Source organism: Dromiciops gliroides, chromosome 1, assembly GCF_019393635.1.
Source record: "Dromiciops gliroides isolate mDroGli1 chromosome 1, mDroGli1.pri, whole genome shotgun sequence".
Taxonomy (NCBI): Eukaryota; Metazoa; Chordata; class Mammalia; order Microbiotheria; family Microbiotheriidae; genus Dromiciops; species Dromiciops gliroides.
The window spans coordinates 389,076,315-389,097,042 of NC_057861.1; the positions used below are offsets into that span (position 1 = coordinate 389,076,315).

Consider the following 20,728-nt stretch of genomic DNA (forward strand, 5'->3'; position numbering starts at 1 on the left):
AAGCTATATATAGCCATATGAAAAAATGTTCTAAATCACTATTGATTAGAGAAATGCAAATTACAACAACTCTGAGGTAACACTTCACACCTATCAGATTGGCTAATATGACAAAAAAGGAAAATAATAAATGTTGGAGAAGCTGTGGAGAAATTGGAACACTAATGATTGGTGGAGCTGTGAACTGATCCAACCATTCTGGAGAGCAATTTGGACCTATGCCCAAAGGGCAATAAAGCTGTGCATACCCTTTGACCCAGTGGTACCACTGCTAGGTCTGTATCCCAAAGAGACCATAGAAAAGGGAAAAGGACCCACATGTACAAAAATATTTATAGCAGCTCTCTTTGTGGTGGCAAAGCATTGGGAATCAAGAGAATGCCCATCAATAGAGGAATGGCTAAACATGTTGTGGTATATGAATGTAATAGAATACTATTGTGCTGTAAGAAATGATGAGCAAAAGGAGTTCAGAGAGACCTGGAAGGACTTACATGAACTGATGCTGACTGAGAGGAGCAGAACCAGGAGAACATTGTACACAGTCACAGCAACATTGTGTGATGAACAATGTTGATAGACTTGGCTCCTCTCAGCAGTGCAACGATCCAAGACACTTTCAAAGAACTCATGATAGAGAGTGTTCTCAACATCCAGAAAAAAGAACTGTGGATTATGAATGCAGATTGAACCATACTGTTTCTACTTTGGGGCTGGGGTTTTTTTCCTTATTTTTTGAGGTTTTTCCCTTCTTTCACAAAATGACCAATGTAGAAATATGTTTAATGTGATTGCACATATATAACCTATATCAGATTGCTTTCTGTCGTGGGGAGGGGGGAGAGAAGGGAAGGTAGGAGAGATATTTGGTACTAAAAATCCTATGAAAACAAATGTTGAAAACTATTCTTATATGTAACTGGAAAATAATAAAATACTTTAAAAAATAAAAATAAAAAGGTTACCCTCTCCAGATACCATCCAAAATATCACCATCATTCAGTGATGGATCTACATGTACTTCCATTTCCTATTCAACTGCTTCCTTTTGAAACTCTTCGATCTACTTTCTGTTTCTACTGCTCCAATAATAACCTAAATGACAATCCAGGCTCTGCAATTTACTACCTCTGTGAACTAAGGCAAGTCATTTAAGCTTCCTGAGTCTCATAACCAATTACTTGCTATGTCACGTTTTTACCTCATTGATCTGTCCCCTCCTTTCCATCTCCACTGGAAAAAACTCTGCTTCAGGCCTTTGTTCCTTTTTAATTACCTCATTTCTTAATCACTACAATAATGTATCCCATTTCTAGCCTTTATATCTTTCAATTATCCATGAATCCGTCCTACATACTACTCTTCAATTTTATGTAGGTACAACCACATTATAATTATTTTTAAGTTTCGGGTAAGGTGAATCAATCCCCTGGTGACCCTTAAGTAAACTGATCATAAAATAAATTTCTTAAACCTACAAAGTAGATAACCAGATAATGGAGCAGAGGTGACCACATAAAAGTATTCCTAGTCAATAAGACCCTGACCAAGCAACCAAATAGCCTATCCCTGTCAGTTTTACCTCAATTATAAACAGTTACTAATTGAAATTCTATAAATCCACATTTAACTTTATTTTAAAATTTTAAATTAACAAGCATTTCCCTTCCTTTTTATCTCTCTCCATCAAAAAGTAAGAAAAAAAAATCCTTGTAACAAAAATGCGTAGTCAAAAAAAACCAAGTTCCTCCACTGACCGTGTCCAAAAATGTATGTCACATTGTGCATTTTTAGGCCATCACCTACCTGTAAGCAGGAGGGAAGCATGGGAATCAGGGTTGGTCACTGCATTCATAAGAGTTCCAAAGTCTTTCAAAATGGTTTGTTTTCACAAAGTTATTATGTACATTTATCTTTGTTGTTTGTCCTTCCTTCTCAGAGGACTATGACATCATGAGGTGATGTCATGACTTGCAGTGAATTGGATTTAAGTGAGGGATGGCTGTGCAAAGTCACCAGCCTCACTCTCTCCTCCAGAGTCATCTGGGTCCAGTGAAAGATATATATCAGGAGGACTGGAGATGCCCCCATGTAGTGGGAGATCTTGGTTGGCCTTTTTAAGCCAAAGTCTTTCCTAGGTCTCAGTTTTCTTTTGTTTGGTGAGGCAGTTGGAGTTAAATGACTTGCCCAGGGTCACATAGCTAGTAAGTATTAAGTGTCTGAGCTCAGATTTGAACTCAGGTCCTCCTGACTCCAGGGCTGGTGCTCTATCCACTGCACCACCTAGCTACCCCCTCTCAGTTTTCTTGAGGCAATGCCCAGAGTGATTTGGGGTTAAGGGATGGTCCTTAAAAAATTCCTTTGGGCAATGACACTTATACTGATATTCTATTAAGTCCAGAGTAACCTGTTTCAGTGGCTTATAATTTATATCATTTATATTTTTATTATCTATTATACTGTCCCATTCTATAACCTTCTTTATGCCTAAACCCTTCTCTTTTCCTCTACACAAGTTATTTGTGCCTTTTAAATAAAATGGTTGTCTTTTTTCTAAGTCTATTCTTAGTAGGAAGAGCTTACATTCCCCACCCCATGCCCTCAAGAGAGTAGGTATCCTCTGAAAGCAAGGATTGGCTGGCCTGTGTGTGTCTGTTTTCTCAGCACCTAGAAGAGTGTCCTTTTTGTTGTTGTTGTTGTTATTGTTGATGTTGTTTTGTTTTGGTTTTTTTGTGGGGCAATAAGGGTTAAGTGACTCGCCCAGGGTCACCCAGCTAGTAAGTGTAAAGTGTCTGAGGTCACATTCGAACTCAGATCCTCCTGAATCCAGGGCTGGTGCTTTATCCACTGTGCTACCTAGCTGCCCTCATGATTGTCTTGAACACAGTAGGTACTTACTAAATGTATGCTGAATTCAAAGAGAAGTCAAATAATAATTACAAATGTCTAAAGTTGTATTATTTGACACAATTTCTCTGAGTTTTCATTTTTTATTAGATCATATAGAACACACCATACTTCTATTAGGTGTGTTGTATGGCACAGTGGATTAATGACTAAATTTGGGAGATATGCATTGAAGCTGTGGCCTTTGACAAATACTAGCTAAGCAAGCATGGAAAAAAATCAACGAACATCTCAGTGCCCAAGGTGATTCTCTAAGTCTATAAGTTATACTTGACGTGAGAATATTCATCAGTGTAGGGAATTTGTACTGTGGGAATTCCTTATACTGATGAAATTGAATTTCTGAACAGGACTTCTTACATACTTTCTCAAAGTTATTGAAAATATATGTTAAACCATGCATTTATGGCTAGTACAAATTTTACTGAAAACATTCTAAAAATAAGGCCATAGATCATAGATTAGGAGCTACGAGGGACCTTAGCAAAAAGCAGATACAACCTCTTCACTTTGCATGTAAGGAAACTGGGGTCACATAAAAAGCAGATTCAGGTTCTCTTATTCCAAAGCCAGAACTATTTCCACTGCACCATGCTGCCAGGGGTTGGTATTCAGACTTACAATTGCTTCCTTGTTTGCTTTGCCTTTTTACATAATTTACCAAAATGAAAGACAGAAATAGAACAAAAGATACACAGAGTATGCAGTTTTATAGTCCTTTGGACATAGTTCCAAATTGTTCTCCAGAATGGTTGAACCAGGTCACAACTCCACCAACAGTGTATTAGTGTATCTATTTTTCTATATCCCTTCCATCATTTATTACTTTCTTTTTCTGTCATGTTATCCAATCTGATAGGTGTGACATGGTACCTCAGAGCTGTTTAATTTGCATTTCTCTTATTATTAGTAATTTAGAACATTTTTTCATATGGCTACTAATAGCTTTGATTTCTTCTGAAAACTACTGTTCAGATCCTTTGTTCAGATCAATTGAGGAATGGCTCTTATTTTATAAATTTGACTCAGTTCTCTATATATTTGAGAAATGAGACCTTAAGCAGAGAAACTTGCTATAAAAAACTTTTCCCCCATTTCCTGTTTTCCTTCTAATTCTGGCTACATTGGCTTTGTGGGTTTTGATGCCTTCATTAGATTTTGTTAGTATTCCTTTGTACAATATTTTTCACCATTTTCATGTCCATTGCTTTTGAAATAAAATTTATATTAGGAAACTTTCTAGGTTTTAAAGAATATTCATATAATATATATGTGTATAGTAATAGCTTTTCTCCCCTGACTTAGAACTCCCCAAACATGAAATTTCACAGTACCCTCATTTAAAGATGAAGAAATTGGATCTATTTGATGTGAGGTCTGAGTGGGAAGGTCAGAGAATGATGTCCTTATGAAGAAGTAAGTAAGTCTAAAAAAGATAGATAGGAATTGTACAGGTCTGAAGAGGTGAGATGGAAGGCATTCTAGGTCTCCATTCAACACTGAACTCAGCAAGTATTTATGTAGCATTTATTATGTGTCTAGTACCATTCTAGGTATTGGGAGTAAAAAGACAAAACAAAAAATAGTCCCTGCCCTCAGGAAGTAAATATTCTATTAGGGGGATAGAACACAAGATAATTTGAGGTGGAAGAATCCACCAACAACCAGGGGCATCACAAAATCACAGAACTGGAAAGTTGGAAGAAACTTCAGCAATCATCTAATCCAAACCATGCACAATGGAAACTTCATTATATATAATAACATCCCTGATATATGGTCACCCACCCTCTATTTGAAGATCTTCAAGGAGGAACCTATCACCTCACCTCTAAAAGCAGTCCATTTCACTTCTGGACAGTTCTCATTGTTAGGAATTTTTTCCTGACATAAGAAAGGCTTCCTATAGAATGCAGTTCCTGAGCTGATCTGAGGATTTCTGGGAGGAAAGTGTGAGGAAAGACTGCATTACACATATATGGAAAAGCATGTCAAAGGCACAGAGATGAGAGTGAGAAGGCAGAGTGTGAGAAGCAGCAAGGAAACCAGTTCAGCTGGAAGCCAGAATGGGTGAGGAAGATAAGGTGAAATAAGCCTGGGAAGGCCTTTCAATGCCAAGCAGAGGAGTTAGTTTCTATTTTATCCTAGAGGCAATAGGAAGCCACAGATGTTTCTCAATCAGGGAAGAGACATAATAATTTTTTTCAGACTATCACTTTGGAATCTCTACCCTCTCTCATGAGCTTCAGTCCTACAACACCATGAGCCTATGAAAAATTGCAACTCAACATGTTCCAAACAAAACTCATTAACTTCCTCTGTATCCCTGTGCTATTCCTCCATACTTGCCTATTTCTGTGGAGGACACACTCATCCTTCTGGTCATCTAGGCTTATGTCTCAGAGTCATCCCTGACTGTTTTCCTCAGAACACAGAGCTAAATCAATTGCCAGGTCTGGTCAACAGTACTTCTTCAACATCCCTCACAACTGTCCCATTTTCTTCACATTAGAGCCATAACCATAATTCAGGCCCTTATCACATCTTGCCTGGATTATTGAAAAAGCCTCCTAATTGTTCTCTGTCTCTTGTTTCTCTCCTCTCCAATCTATCCCACTAAAACAATATATCTAAGTGCTATTAGTACAATACTATGGATCACGTATGTATGTGTGTATGCATGTGTGTATGTATGTGTGTATGTATGTATATATGTATGTACAAATAATAGCACGAATAGTTTTTTTGTAGGTATGCCTGGAAACATAATAACAATTTATAATGTTTCTAAAAATAAAGTCTTCTGAATGCCTAGCAATTGCTTTTATACAAATAAACTTGGGGAAATGAACTTAATCTTAAATTGGAGACTGCCTGGGAAGAGAGTTCTTTTACAAGAACACAAAATTCTCTACAAAAGAATACCAACTGAGATTCAAGAAACATTTATTAAGCATCCTACTGTGTGCAAAATATTGAACTAGGCTCTGGGAAACAGTAAGTTTAGCTAAGACATAGTCCCTGCTATCAAACATCTTACAGTTTAGCAAGGGAGTAAGACATAAAAACAGGTAACTGCTTTCCAAGTTAATATATAGCTATTATAGCTATTAGTTTTTCCCATAGAAAAATCTTAAGTATAACTATTACCTTCCATACAAAGTTGAATGAAATTTCGACATGCTTTGGGAGCCTCTTTTGACCATAGTTCTATGTCAATATCACCAGCTGTTGTTTTCAATAAAACCTAGAAAAAATTAAGTAAATTGGTTAAATTATGACTAAATAAAAGCATGAATATAATTTAGTTTTACAATCACGTTGGCCAATACATCCATTTATTCATTCAATCATTCATTCATTTAACAAAAACCTACCATGTACAAGGCACCATCCAGCAGGATACAAACATAAAATAGTACAATCTGTGGCTCTCAATGAGCTTATATGCCTTTTCCCAGTTTTATAATAAAAATTAGAAAGTTTGGCTTTTGCTGTTATAGTCAATGAAAGAAATACTCAATTATCGCTTATTGCACATTAATGTATACAAGATAGTTCTCAGAAATAACTTCTGGATTGATTAAAAAGTTAATATACCTATTTATGTTACTGGAAAAACTCATTAATTTGGACTCTACTGATTCAGAATTTATGCTAGCACAAAGGTACAACTCATTACTTATATAGAAAAAGAATTAGTATTCTCTTACCTTTTTTAGCACTCTATAATTTTTATCTTTAAGTGGTTTTCTCACAATAACCCTCCAAGATATTATCTGATATATTTTGCAAATAATAGCTAACATTTTTACAATGCTTTAAGGTTTGTAAAGCACTTTTTATATGTTATCTCATTTGGCCTTCCCAATAACACTAGAAGGTAGATACTATTATTATCCATATTTTACAGATGAGGAAACTGAGGCTGAGAGAGATTTAATAATCTGCTTAAGGTCACACAGCTAGTAAGTGTCAGAGACAATATATGAATTCAAATCCTCCTGACTCCAAGTCCAGAATTCTGCTATACCTAGTTTAAGGAAATTTAGGCACAGAGAGATTGACTTGATTGGAATCATATTGCTAGTAATTAGAACTCAGCTTTTTGATTCCCTATTCAATGGCATCCTACTCTCTTTATAAGTTCAGAAGATCAACAGTTTAAAGAAAAATGTCTGGGGAAAAACCTTTATAAAAGAACAAATTGTTTCCCAGTATCTTACAATTTTCCTTGTACAGGTAAAAATTGCTTTTTTAATTCCAAATAATTTTATATATTAAAATTAGTCCTCTAAGAGCTTTAGAACATAAAATTTTAAATGAGCTTCTTATGGGCAGCTAATGGATAAAGTGGTTCAGTGGATAAAGCACCGACCCTGGATTCAGGAGGACCTGAGTTCAAATCCAGCCTCAGACACTTTACATGTACTAGCTGTGTGACCCTGGGCAAGTCACTTAACCCTCACTGTCCCACCAAAAAACAAAACAAAATAACAACAATAAAAACTTCTTTTAAAATGTTCTATAATTCAGATTGTTTCACTATTTCAAGCTGGCCTTCTTAGTCCAAATAAGTGAAATTTTATTATCTTCTAAATTTCATACTATAAAATTATTTTTACTATTTTACATAATGCTATATACAACAAGCTCACACATCAGTTTCTTGAACTATTACTTGAATAGAGTTTGAGAGGGATGAAAACTTGAAGAATTTGACCAAAAAAAGGCAACTCTGATAATTTTCAAGTGAACAATCTCAGTAAACTGGAGAGGGAGTCAGCTTGAAGAAAATTAAAAGTGAATGTAGGGGCAGCTATGTGGTGCAGTGGATAAAGCACCGGCCTTGGATTCAGGAAGACCTGAGTTCAAATCCAGCCTCAGACACTTGACACTTACTAGCTGTGTGACCCTGGGCAAGTCACTTAAACCCCATTGCCCCGGACAAAAAAAAAAAGTGAATATAAGCAGTAGAGAGTATCTTTGATTTACTCAACTTCTAAGGTTGGTGTAATCAAATCGAAGATTTAGACTTAGAAAGAACCTTGGAAATGATCTAGCCCAAAGCACTAATTTTACAATGAAAATAAGATCCAAGATATGAAATAAAGGGACTTGCTTAAGGTCAGACAGAGTTAGAAGGTAAAAAAAGAGTCCAAGAAGAGATAATTTGATCATAACTAGCATGTACACAGTGCTTTGAGGTTTACAAAGCACTTTTCAAATACTCTCATTTTTATACTCACAACAAACCTTGGAGGTAGTTATTATTATCCCCATTTTATAGATGAAAAAACTGAGGCACAGAACAGTTAAATGACTTGCCTAGGATCACATAAGCTAGTAAGTTTCTGGGGCTAGATTTGAACTCAAGTCATCCTGACTCCATGTCCAAGGCTTTATCCATTCCACCACCTAAGTGCTTCAACTTAATAAACATGCATTTACTAAGTGCCAGGCACTGGGCTAAGGCTCAGGATACAAAGAAAACACTGGTCCTCAAGGAATTTACAATCTTATGAGGGATACAATATGCAAGTAAGTAGGTACATATGAGACTACATACATAGTAGAAACCAGATAACCACTGAGAGTTGGAGAATCAGGAGAGGTTTCCTTTCAAAAAAACATTCTCAAAAGAATTCACAACTTATTTATATTTATATAGCAACTTATATAGCACTTTACGGTTTATAAAATGCTTTATATATGTTAACTCAAGTAAATCTGTGAAACATCCTCCAGGCTACCTTAAAGCTGCCATCCTCCACCTCCAAACTAGAATTCAAGCCTCACCTTGAGGCAGCTTGGATACAGTGCTGGATCTAGAGTCAAGAAGACCCAAGTTCAAATCCAACTTCAGGTATTTACTAGCTATGTGATCCTGAGCAATACCCTTAACCTCTGTTTGCTTAATTCAGTTTCCCCATTTGCAAAATGAGGATAATAAGAGTACCTACCTCCCCGGGTTATTACAAGGATCAAATGAGATACTATTTGTAAAGTGCTTAGCACAGTGTAGGATACATAGCAGGCACTTAATAAATGCTTGTTTCCCTCTCCTCCCCATGTTCCTTTCCTCCCTCTCTGTTTTCCTTCCTTCTTTCTTTCCTTCCTTCCTTTCTTCCTTCCATCCTTCTATCCCCCCTTCCCCCTCTCTCCCTCCTTTCCTTCCTTCCTTTCACTTGAGGACACTGGCAAACATTCATTTTATCCTGCCTAATCCAAGGCCCACCATGTTCCTTTCTAATTATCTTCACACCACGCTGCAGGACAGGTACCCCCTCACTTTTCCCCCCTCCCCCTCTCCCCCTTTCTAACTCTAGCTCTGAAAACAGTAATCAAGTCAACGCCACCATTCCTGGAAAAGAAGTGTCAATTGCCCGAATGACTCCATTCATCATCTCCAGGATGTGCCAATCCATTGACATTTTACTCTGGTCACCATATTAGAATATAAGCTCCTTGAAAGGAGGGCAAATTTGCTTGAATTTCTATCTCCTGTGCTTACCATAACATAGTAAGCATGTAATAAGTGGTATTTTCATTCATTCACATGAATCATACATTTCATAGAACAAATGAAAATGTATCTTCTTATTTACAAGTAAAATTGATCAAAGATGAATTTTAACAGACTCCGTTCCTAGTGCTTTATATATCACCTGGTTTTGATTAGTTCCACTAAAAAAAGATTTCTCATCTACCCATCGTCTTTGTTTTGCAGCATCTTTTGTCTACCTTTCATATGGTAGTAATTTACTACTTCCATCAACATATGCCATTCCAAATAAAAATATTCTGAAACAATAAAATTAGTATTTACATTGGAAACTATGTATACTTCTGATTAGGCAGCAAGGTGGTACAACATAAAAGGCCCGGGTTTGACTTTTGCCTCTCTGTGACCTTGGGCAAGTCACACACACTCTCTCTCTCTCTCTCTCTCTCTCTCTCTCTCTCTCTCTCTCTCTCTCTCTCTCTCTGTCTCTCTGTCAGTTTCCTCATCTGTAAAACAGGGATAATAATAACTTCACTAGGATGTTGTAAGGATCAAACTGTCAGAAGTTAATATATGAAAAGCACTCTGCAAACTTTAAAGTATTATATAAATGCTACCTGCTACTATTTTTAGTAGTAGTGGTTTCAGAGCCTAAACCACAGAATAATATATTAAGTTAGTTCTTTTAAAAATGATGATGATGATAATAGCAACAAATACAAAATAGTAATAATACCAAAAAAATTTTTTTTAAATCAGAAAATCTGGAAATTTTACCAACTTCTATGTATGAAGTAGAGTTGTTAAGTGAGATTTTTCTACATAAAATGCACATATCTAATATATTCTTATTATATGTAAATATGTATTTCTCACTTCTGTTATAAGTTCACATTTTTATTCCTTTCTGAAATAAGATATCTGAAATACTTGAATCAAAAATGAAAAGATACATTCCTTTAAAAATATATTAATCTCAATATGTAAGTGCAAGCCAGAAGATATACTTGCATTCTAAAGGAAAGTCAGCTGAAGAATGACTTGTCTGCACGAAAGTGAACTGACGTTTACTTGGTTATTGAAACTATACAGATTTGGGGCAGCTAGGTGGCGCAGTGGATGGAGCACCGGCCCTGGAGTCAAGAGTACCTGAGTTCAAATGCAGCCTCGGACACTTAACACTTACTAGCTGTGTGACCCTGGGCAAGTCACTTAACCCCAATTGCCTCACTAAAAAAAAAAAAAAAAAGAAACTATACAGATTTATAGGAACATCATTTTATCAAATCACAAACTGTTATATGAAAAATTACATTTTCACCTTCTCCTTTACATCTGCTACAAAAAGGAGATGTTCCTGTCTAAGTTGTCAGTTCTAGGTTAGACTAAAGAGGATCCTATTGTCCAAACAGTTTGAAAAGTCTTGATGAAATCATTTAAAATTTTAATAAGCTATTAAATTATTTATAAACTAAATGAATATGACAAATAGATTTGAACATTGACACAGTCTTAAGTGAAATTTCTTGGTATCTACTCACTATCCCTCACCCAGCAAATTCTTATCTTTTCCTCCCCTTACATATGATTCAAATAGCTTTCTACTATAGTAAATAAAATAATAACAATAAAACCTTCCTCTGCTATCATTCCTCACTCTCATCACCATATAGCTCTACCTCTCTACTCTCCTTCCTCTTCTGTCCTCTGGAAATCATTGTCACCCCGCTCTAGTGCTTCTTTTCATCTTCACGGATAAACAGAAACCTGACTCCTTCCACAAGTCACAATATTCCTGTGTTCTCTTCAAGACTGGGTGCTCCTCTGTGAACTTATCCAACCATTCCAGAGAGCAATTTGGAATTATGCCCAGAGTGCTATGGGCCTTTTCATACCCTTTGACCCAGTGGTATCACTTCTAGGTCTATAGCCCAAAGAGATCATAGAAGAGGGGAAAGGACCCACATGTACACAAATCTTTATATCAGCTCTCTTTGTGGTAACAAAGGATTGGAAATTGAGGGAATGCCCATCAGTAGGGGAATGGCTAAACAAGTTGTGGTATATGAATGCAATGGAATACTATTGTGCTGTAAGAAACAATGAGTAGGAGGAGTTCAGAGAATCCTGGAAGGACTTATATAAACTGATGTGACTGATAAGAGCAGAACCAGGAGAACATTGTACACAGTAACAGCAACTATGTGTGATGAACAATGGTGATGGACTTGACTCTTCTCAGCAGAGCAACGATAGAAAACAGTTTCAAAGAACTCATGATAGAAAATGTTCTCAACCTCCAGAAAAAAGAACTGTGGGTAATGAATGCAGATTGAACCATACTGTTTCTACTTTTGGACTGTTTTTTTTTTCCTTCTTTTTTGAAGTTTTTCCCTTGATGATTGTACATATATAACCTATATCAGACTGCTTTCCATCTTGGGGAGGAGGGAGGGAAGGAAGGGTGAGAGAAAAATTTGGAACTAAAAATCCTATGAAAACAAATGTTGAAAACTATCCTTATATGTAACTGGAAAATAATAAAATACTTTAAAAAAAGAAATAACATATGTAAAATGTTTTGCAAGCCTTAAAGTAGTTTATAAATGCTAGTGATTATTTTCAAACATAAAAAAAAAACTTGGGTGCTCCTTCTCTGGGGCCTTTGCCCACACAGCTGACTAAAAGCAGGACTAAAAGGACTCCATGCTCTTCACTGACATTTTAAGTCCTTCCCTCTGCTTCTATCACAGAGCAACCTCTCTTCACATGCCATTCCAAATTCAATAAGTAAAATCCATTTCAGAAACTCAGATCCCAATCATATAGATCATAAAACAACATGCCTTAAAGTGTTAACTTTCTATACTTCATTACACAAAAGGAAAAATTAAAACTCCTAAAACATAGATATTTTAGGATACTATGTAAAACATTTGTGCTTTTTACATTGGAAGGATTACTACAGAATAAATATGGAAAAGGGTACAATCTATTATAATCCCTCTCATTTTATGCCTCATCTTTCCATTTTCTACCAAGTCCAAGTCATCTCTCTAACACAAATGTTGCTCAGTTTTTTTTTTTTACTGTAAGCTACTTCTGTTCCTTCACCCTTCCTCAGCCATACACAAAGATGGTCATACCCTTGATCTTGTCATGACCCACAAATGTAACATCTCCTCATGTTCAAGAATTCCAAAATCCCCTTATCTGACTATTGGCTCTGCCTGCACTTACCAAACCCTACTCTTTGTCTACATCATGATTCCCTCCCAGGTCATCTCCCCTGCACTAGCTACCATATTCTTTCCCCCATCTTGACCCTTTTGTGAGCTAATTCAACTCTACACCATCCTCTTCACTCAACTCTCTACCACTCTTAGCATATCACTGATTGTACCCTGCCAAGTCTCACCCTTGGATCACTGCCATCATCCACCTCCTTCACAACTACACACACATATACATGGGCTACTGAATGATGAAGAAAATCTCATTCTGACCAGATCCACTACAAATTTATGCAACACAATCCCAAACAGGCTCTCAGCTAGAAACCTCAACCTTTACTACTGCTAGGTAATCCTTTACCTGTCTTGTTAACTCACTCTCCAATCAACCCTTCCAAATTTTCATCCTTCCTCAGCTGAGAACCCTGCCTAATATGTAAAAGAAAAATTTAGGCCATTTATCATGAGCTCCCCCTTCTCCCCTCTTCCTCCTCTCACATCACTCATATGCTTCCTGCCTCTATCTCCTTTCACCCATCTCCTATGATGAGGTGCCTTACTCCTTCCCAAGGATAACCCTCTACCTGCTCAAGTAATCCATTCTATCCCAGCTCCTCCCCCAAAAGGCAATATTCTCATCCTTACTCTCGATTATTTTCAGTCTCTCCCTATTTAATAATTCCTTCCCTATGGGATGTAAATGATACTCATGTCTTCCCCAACTTCAAATACACATCACTTGACCCTTCCATTCCCCACTCTCGTCCTATATCTCTTTTGCCCTTTGGAACCAAATTCCTTGAAAAGGCCTTGTACACGGTTTACTTTTTCTCCTATCACTCTCTTCTTAACCTTTTATAATCTGACTTCTGACCTTATTATTCCACCAAAACTGCTCTCTCCAAAGTTACCAATGATCAAATCCAATGGCAAAATTTTCTCAAATCACATTCTCCTTGACCTCTTGGTAGCCTCTGACTCTGTGGACCACCTTCTTCTCCTTGATACTCTCGTCTCTCTAGGACATCACTCTCTCCTGGTTCTCCTCCTACCTATCTGATCACTCCTCTGTTTCCTTAGCTGGATCTTCCTCCACATCATGCCTTCCAATCACTGGTATCCCTCAGGGGTCTGCCTAGGGCCCTGTTCTCCCTCTATACTACTTCATTTGGTGATCTCATCAGGTCCCATGAATTTAATCACCATCCTTATGTTGATGATTCTCAAATTTACCCATCCTGCTCCAATCTCTCTCCTGATCAACAATCTCACATCTCCAGCTACCTTTTAGACATCCTAAACTGGATATCCAGTAGACATCTTAAACTCAATATATCCAAAATGGAATTTGTTATCTTTTCTCTGAAACCCTCCTCTCTTCCTACTTCCATGTGACTACAGAGGGCAAAGCCATCTTCCCATTCTCAGGCTTAAAACCTAGGAATTATCTTGGACTCCTCACTTTTATTCCCTCTTGCCACCTCTTTCCAGTCTTTTGCCAAGGGTCTGCTGATTTCACTTTTGCAACATTTCTCAAATATACCTCCTCTCCTTTGACACTGGCAGTACTCTAGTGCAGGCCCTCATCACCTCATACCTGGACTACTGTAATAGCCTGCTGGTGGGTCTGTCTACGTCAAGTTTCTCTCCATTCCAATACATTCTCCATTCAACCACCAAAATGATTTTCCTAAAATGCAGGTTGGACCATGTCACTCTACTCAATATAACTGCCTTCTTTGATTACTTCCCATTTATCTTGTATGTAGCTTACTTTGAATATATTTGTATGTTGTCTCCCCTGTAAATTATAAGCTCCTTGAGGTCTGGAACTGTCTTTTACCTCTTTAGTATCCAGTGCTTAGCAAAGTACTGGCACACAGTAGGTGATTAATAAATGTTTACTGACTGACTGATTTTTTAAATAAAATTCCCATAACTCCCTATCACTTCCAGAAACAAATACAAAATCCTCTGTTTGGCCCTTCATTATCTAGACCCCTCCTACCTTTACAATCTTTTTACACCTTACTCCCTGAAAGGTACTCATCCTCTGCAAATCCCCTGACACTGGCCTCCAGGAACAAGATACTTCACCTCTCAGCTCAGGACACTTTCTCTGACTGCTCCCATGCCCAGAATGCTCTCCTTCCTCAACTCTGTCTATTAATTTCCCTGGTTTCCTTTAAGTCCCAACTAAGATCCTATCTTTCATTGAAAGTCTTTCACAACCCATCTTAATTCTAGTACTCAAACCCTCTCTTAATTATTTCCTATTTATCTTGTATATAGCTTGTTTGTACATATTTGTTTGCTGTCTCCCCAATTAGATTTGAGTTCCTTCAGAGCAGGAACTATCTGCTGCCTCTTTTTGAATCTCCAGTGTTTAGCCCAGTAATTGTGGAAGGTATTTAATAAATGTTGCAGTAAGTGTTTAATAAATGTTTATTGACTGATTAACCATTTACTAGACATGTGTTCTAAAGCAAGGCTTCATTCTGTCCCCTTTTCGACAGGTGAGGGTTGGACTAGGTAGTATCAAAGGTTTCTACTCATATGTCCAGCGCCTGGATCATAGTAGGCAGTTAATAAACACTTGATAGGGCTTCCTCTCATGCAAAGATTCTTTACCTAGAAGGCATAGACAGATTTCTGGGGGGAGTGGGGGATGGGGGAAGTGGCCCTGTAAACTTGCATGGGAAAAAAAATTACATCCTTATTTTCACTAACCTATTATTCAAAACCCTTCTGAGAAAGGGTCCACAGGCTTCACCAGACTGTGAATGGGGTACAGGTCACAAAAATGGGTTAAGAACTCCCTGCTTCAGGAGTTGTGAGGCCCAGAAAGGGGCTGCAAATCGAGAGAAGGAAGGAGTGACGAGAAAGTATATTGCTCCCTCTCTGTGTGTTTTTAAAAACTGAGGACCTCGTCCAGGTTGAGTTTGATTATTGCAATTCTCCCCTAAAGTACGGGACATGGATTCTGTGGCCCTTCCGACCACGAGATTAAAGCACTTGGATCAGAAAAGGTCCTTAGAAATCATCTAGTCCAACTTCGTTATTTTACAGATGAGGAAACTGAGGCCCGCAGAAGTTAAGGGACTCGTCCAAAGTTGCACAGCTAGTAAATGACAGAGCCGGAATTCGAAGCCAATTTCCCCAGCACGAAGCCCCAGCCGACCAGCTCAGCACTGCACGCCGCTCCTACCGCCCACTCAAGGGAAGCTTTGGGGGAGCCCCCTTCCCACGCCCGCCCCCACGCGCTCTCACCTTGCCGTTTGTGGGCGGCTCCTGGATGTAAATGTTGCTCATGCTGAGCAGCTGTCAGGGGAGGGAGATTCCCTTTCCCGGTCCTTAAAAGACTCAAGAACGCTCAGTCTAACCGTCTGCGCCTCCCAGCAAAGGGAAAGCCCAGTGGGCTCAGCCCGTCAGCTGCTAGAGGCGGCTCCGGCTACAGCACTACCTGCGGATCCTCTCCCTCCAACAGCCTAACCAGGAACTAACGGACCAAGGCGGCCGCCATACTGAACGCGGCCCCGAACACCGCTTCCTACGGAGGGGGGGGGGGAGTCCTTTACCTTCTCCTACAGAAATGCTCCAGCAGAGAGCGAAGACGGTCCTCTAATCATCCGCTGGAAGGCAATACTCATTTAATTATCGAGCCTCTCAAGAAACTTTCTTTTGTTTTAAATTACTCTTTAACTAGCGACTACCAAGTCCTTTTCTCCCCTATCCCCCCAGGATATGTCAGAAATGGTTTGGACGACTAGTGCTCCGTCTTCTACCTCCGTCCGGGAACTGTGACTAAAACTTCCGCGTTCTGTTGTCTTCCTTGGGACTCCCGTCCCTAAGAGGCGGTGGCGGGAGAGGAGAAGCTGAAAGCGGACTGACTGCCGGGCGAGAGCAACCGGAAGCGGTGTCCGGGGAGCCAAGGTGGCGTTGGCGGCGGCAACGGGAGCTGCGGTCCGGAGGCTGCCCCTGCCCGGACCATGGCCCTGCCAGGTGATCACCTCTGGGCTGGCGGGAGGGTAAAGGCGCAGGCCAGGAGCACTGGGGAGCCGAGTCCGAGCCGGCCCCGGGAGAGGTGACGGGGGAGCTCTGCCACCTGGACTGAGGAGAGTGTGAGTGTGAGTGTGTGTGTGTGTGTGTGTGTGTGTGTCTTTACGAATGTATATGTGATTGTGATTGTGTATGCGTTGTGCGTGTGAGTGAGCATGTATATGTTGTGTTTATACTTGTTTGCATGTAGTGTGTGTTGTGTAGGCATGCATTTAGTATGCATGTGTGAGTGTGAGCGTGTATATGTGGTGGATATACATGTAGGTGGAGGCAGCTAGGTAGATCCGTGGATAGAGCACCCGGCCTCCAGACAGGAAGACCTGAATTCAGGTGAGGCCCCAGACACTAACTGTGTGACCCTGGGCAAGTCTCTGTCTCAATCCACTAGAGAAGGAAATGGCAAATCACTCTAGTATCTTTGCCAAGAAAACTCCATGGACAGTATGGTCCGCGGGGTCACTAACAGTCGGACACAACACAGAACACACATAATTATCTATGTTTGTAGTGTTTATGAATATGTTTGTGTGGTGTACATTTATGTGTATGTGTGGTTGTACACGTGTGTATGCATGTGTAGTGTGCATACATGCATGTGATATCTGGGCACATGTGCACTGTGTGTGGTTGCACGTTGTGCATGGGTGTGTAAGTACATATTCATGTGTGGTCATGCAATGTACATATATATGTGTGTATAAATTTATTGTGTATCTGATTGTGTATCATGCATGTTGTGTATATGTTTGCATGTGTCTATATTTTGGGGGTGTGTATATATGCCTGAGTATATGTTTGTGTGGTGTACATATACTGGTGTGTGAATGTTTAAGTGAGTATGTGGTGTGTGTGTGTGTGTGTGTGAAGTTACATGTATGAGTATGGACAGTGTGCATATGTGGTATGTGTGTGCTTGTATGTGTGTTGTATACATTTATGCATGCAAGTGGTGTGTATATATGTGTGTACGTTGTGTGTATTTATGCACAAATGCTTGTCTAGGAGAGGATATGTGAGATGGGGGAGGAAAATGATATTTTTAAAGCTTTTTAAAGCAATGCTTTTTTTTTTTTAATTTAAATTTAAAGATTAGACTCCAGAGGCAGGGTAGTACAGTGAATAGTCTAGAGACCAAAAACCTAATTTTCAGTTAATCTGGATAATATCTTCTACATACTACCTCCTGAGAACAAGACACAGTGCACTTAATCTCTTTCCAACCCTTTCCAACTTTAAATCAGGAGTTCGTAACCTTTTTTCCTTGGGCCATGAATCCCTTTGGCAGTCAGGTGAAGTCTATGGATCCCTCATCTAAATGATGTCTTTAAATAATTGAAGGAAACTCTCAATTTTAGAGGTTAGTTTAAAAGAAGAGGTCTTTTTTCCTTCATCTAAGTTCATACTCCTCGAAATCTATTGTCTATATTCTGTACCCCAAGTGAAAAGTCCCTGCCCTAATTGAGGCATGGATGAAGATTAAAAACTACTCTGAGCCTATTTCATGAGCGAATACTTGTCCTACCTGCTTTAAAGTGTCGTTGTAGGGAGTACACTGAAATCAATTCAACAAGCATGTATTTCTCACCCATTTCATGGTACAGGTGCTTAGAGATGGAGTTGGGACTTGCTTAAGTTCTCACTCTACCTCTTAATAGCTGGGTGACCTTGGGCACCTCACTTAGCATAGATGGACCTCAGGTTGTTCCCCTGTAAAATAATAGAGATTGAGTAGATGGCATCTGAGATATCTTTCATTTTTAAATCTATGAACCCATAAACTGTCTCCCCAAATCTATGTTGTCAAGGGATTTGGGGAAGTAGAGTTTTGATAAGTCACGGATCATTCTGCAATTTTGGTCCTTAGTCATTCAAGAGGATATAACCCATACACACACACACACACACACACACACACAAACTATATAAAATAATACATGATATATGATGCATTAGAAATTTATGCAAAATGCTATGTTAAGTTGTCAGAGGAGAGGTTTATGACTTTGCTTAGGAATTATGAAAAACTAAAATGAAAGATTTGGCATTTAACTTGGGTTTTAAATGATGGATAAGAATTCAGTAAACAAAAGAATCGTCGGTGGATTCCCTTGGGACTAATGAAGAAGATACCTAAAGGTACCTTCCCAGAATAGACACTTTGAGCAGTACTAGACAAAGTTGATGAGTCAAAGTAATGCCAGATTGTGGGGCTCCTGGAAAGCAGGGCAAGAGATAACTTTATTCAGCCAGTAAATTAAGGAGCTACTGTAGATTTTTGAGAAGAGAAATGATTTGACCAGATTTCTGCCTGAGGAATTCATCGGAGGAGTGAAGGATTCATTGCACAGTAGACGACTATTACGGTAGTATGCATGAACAGTCATTATTTTCTACAAGAGTGGGATGATAGTACAGAAGAAAAAGGAGGAGGTAGTTGTGAAGAAATACTGCAGAGATAAAATTCACTGGGTCTGATGGCATGGTGTAGGAAAAAGAGCAATGTACTTCAAGTCCAGCACAGAGCATAGTCTCTGTATGACCATGGGCAAGTCACCATGAGCTTAACTATTCTTATCTTTTTCAAATGGTGACAATACTGGTGTGTCTCACTTTATAGGGTTGTTGTGTTTGAAAAGCATTTATAAATCTTCAGGTGTGCACTATTTGCTTGCTGGGTCACCAAGGGACATATCATGTAAGCCTCTAAGCTTCATTTTCAATATCTCTAAAAGGAAGGGGATAACAATACCTATATAGGACTTCCCTTAAAAGGTTAGTTATGTACCTCAAATAAGATGATGCATGTAAAGTATTTTCTGAAACGGTGCTATATAAATGTCAGCTATTCATGGTTTTGTAATTATTATTGGAATCAAATGGACATGAGGTGTGAAAGAGAGTCAAAGACAATAATAAGGTTTCAGACATGGAAGACTGGGTAAAATGATGGTACCACTGGTAGAAATAAGTCAGGAGGCAGCTGGTTTAGGGGGAAAGATAAGCTTGATTTTGTACATCAGGTGGAGGTTCCAGTAGATAATTGAAGATTTCTGGCACCCAGAAGAAAAGTTAGAGCTGGAGAAAAAAAAAAAAAGATAATGTGCTTAGTTGTAGTATTTGAGGCCAGAGGAATAGTCAGATATGGAACAGTCATTATTAGTTTGACTCAGGATAGCCTTTATGGTATTAGTGGTGTTATTCTAAGTAATGAGACTACTGCATTAAAAATCTACTTAAGTATTTACAGTCATACATCTCAATCTGGTATACCAATGTGGTATAGTGGAAAGAAGACTGAATTAGGAGTCCAAAGTCTTGACTTCAAGTGTGTACTTTCCCATTTCTGCTTTGTAACCATGGACAGACACACTATTTAATTTGTTTGAATCACAGGCAGTAAGTGGCTGACCTAGGATCCATTATGATATGGTGGAAAAAGCACTGGATTTGTAGCTACAAAATCCAAGTTTAAAGATGCTGATTTATTGAACTCAACAGTCAAGTTACTGAATTTTGGCTTTATCATTTTAGACTGGCATTGAAAAGGGAAACAAACTCTCACAGTTTTCTGATCTACGTAATACAACTCAAAAATCATATTGACTAGATGTAGGCAGTGGCATGATATCAAGTAAAGAATTTAAGTTATTCTCTTGTAAAATATACATCGGTGTTCTGTGTTGATACAAGGCATCATGTGACCTGCAAAAAAGAATATAAGCAGAATTTGCTACTTTTTGTAGCACTGAGATAGTAGAGCCAGCTCTGTGCAAAATCACTAACCTTAATTCAGCAAATATTGATTTAGTGACTACTATGTGCAAGACAAAAAGAAAGGTCTCTGTCCTCAAGGGTCTTATGTTCTACCGGTATATGTAACATGTATGTAGATAAGCAAATATAAAGTAATTTGAGGAGCAAGAGACCACTAACATATGAAGGGATTCAGCAAAGGCTTCAAAAAAGGAGGTGACATTGAATCAGACTCTTGAAAGAAAACTTATCATCATTGTAATCCAGGAGG

At 38.6% G+C, this 20,728-nt stretch overlaps 2 protein-coding genes across 2 annotated transcripts in view; one reads left to right on the forward strand and one right to left on the reverse strand.

Moving 5' to 3' along the window:
- The window catches only part of CWC27 (CWC27 spliceosome associated cyclophilin), a 285,573-nt gene extending 269,423 nt beyond the window's left edge, over window positions 1-16,150 (reverse strand). The window contains exons 1-2 of the mRNA XM_043975446.1: window positions 15,916-16,150; window positions 6,058-6,154 (exon numbers count right to left, since the gene is read on the reverse strand). Coding sequence (XP_043831381.1) covers window positions 6,058-6,154; window positions 15,916-15,957 — 139 coding nt within the window. The 5' untranslated portion in view covers window positions 15,958-16,150. The remainder of the gene's footprint in view (window positions 1-6,057; window positions 6,155-15,915) is intronic.
- A 152-nt stretch (window positions 16,151-16,302) lies between these two features.
- The window catches only part of SREK1IP1 (SREK1 interacting protein 1), a 50,801-nt gene continuing 46,375 nt past the window's right edge, over window positions 16,303-20,728 (forward strand). The window contains exon 1 of the mRNA XM_043975447.1: window positions 16,303-16,647. Coding sequence (XP_043831382.1) covers window positions 16,635-16,647 — 13 coding nt within the window. The 5' untranslated portion in view covers window positions 16,303-16,634. The remainder of the gene's footprint in view (window positions 16,648-20,728) is intronic.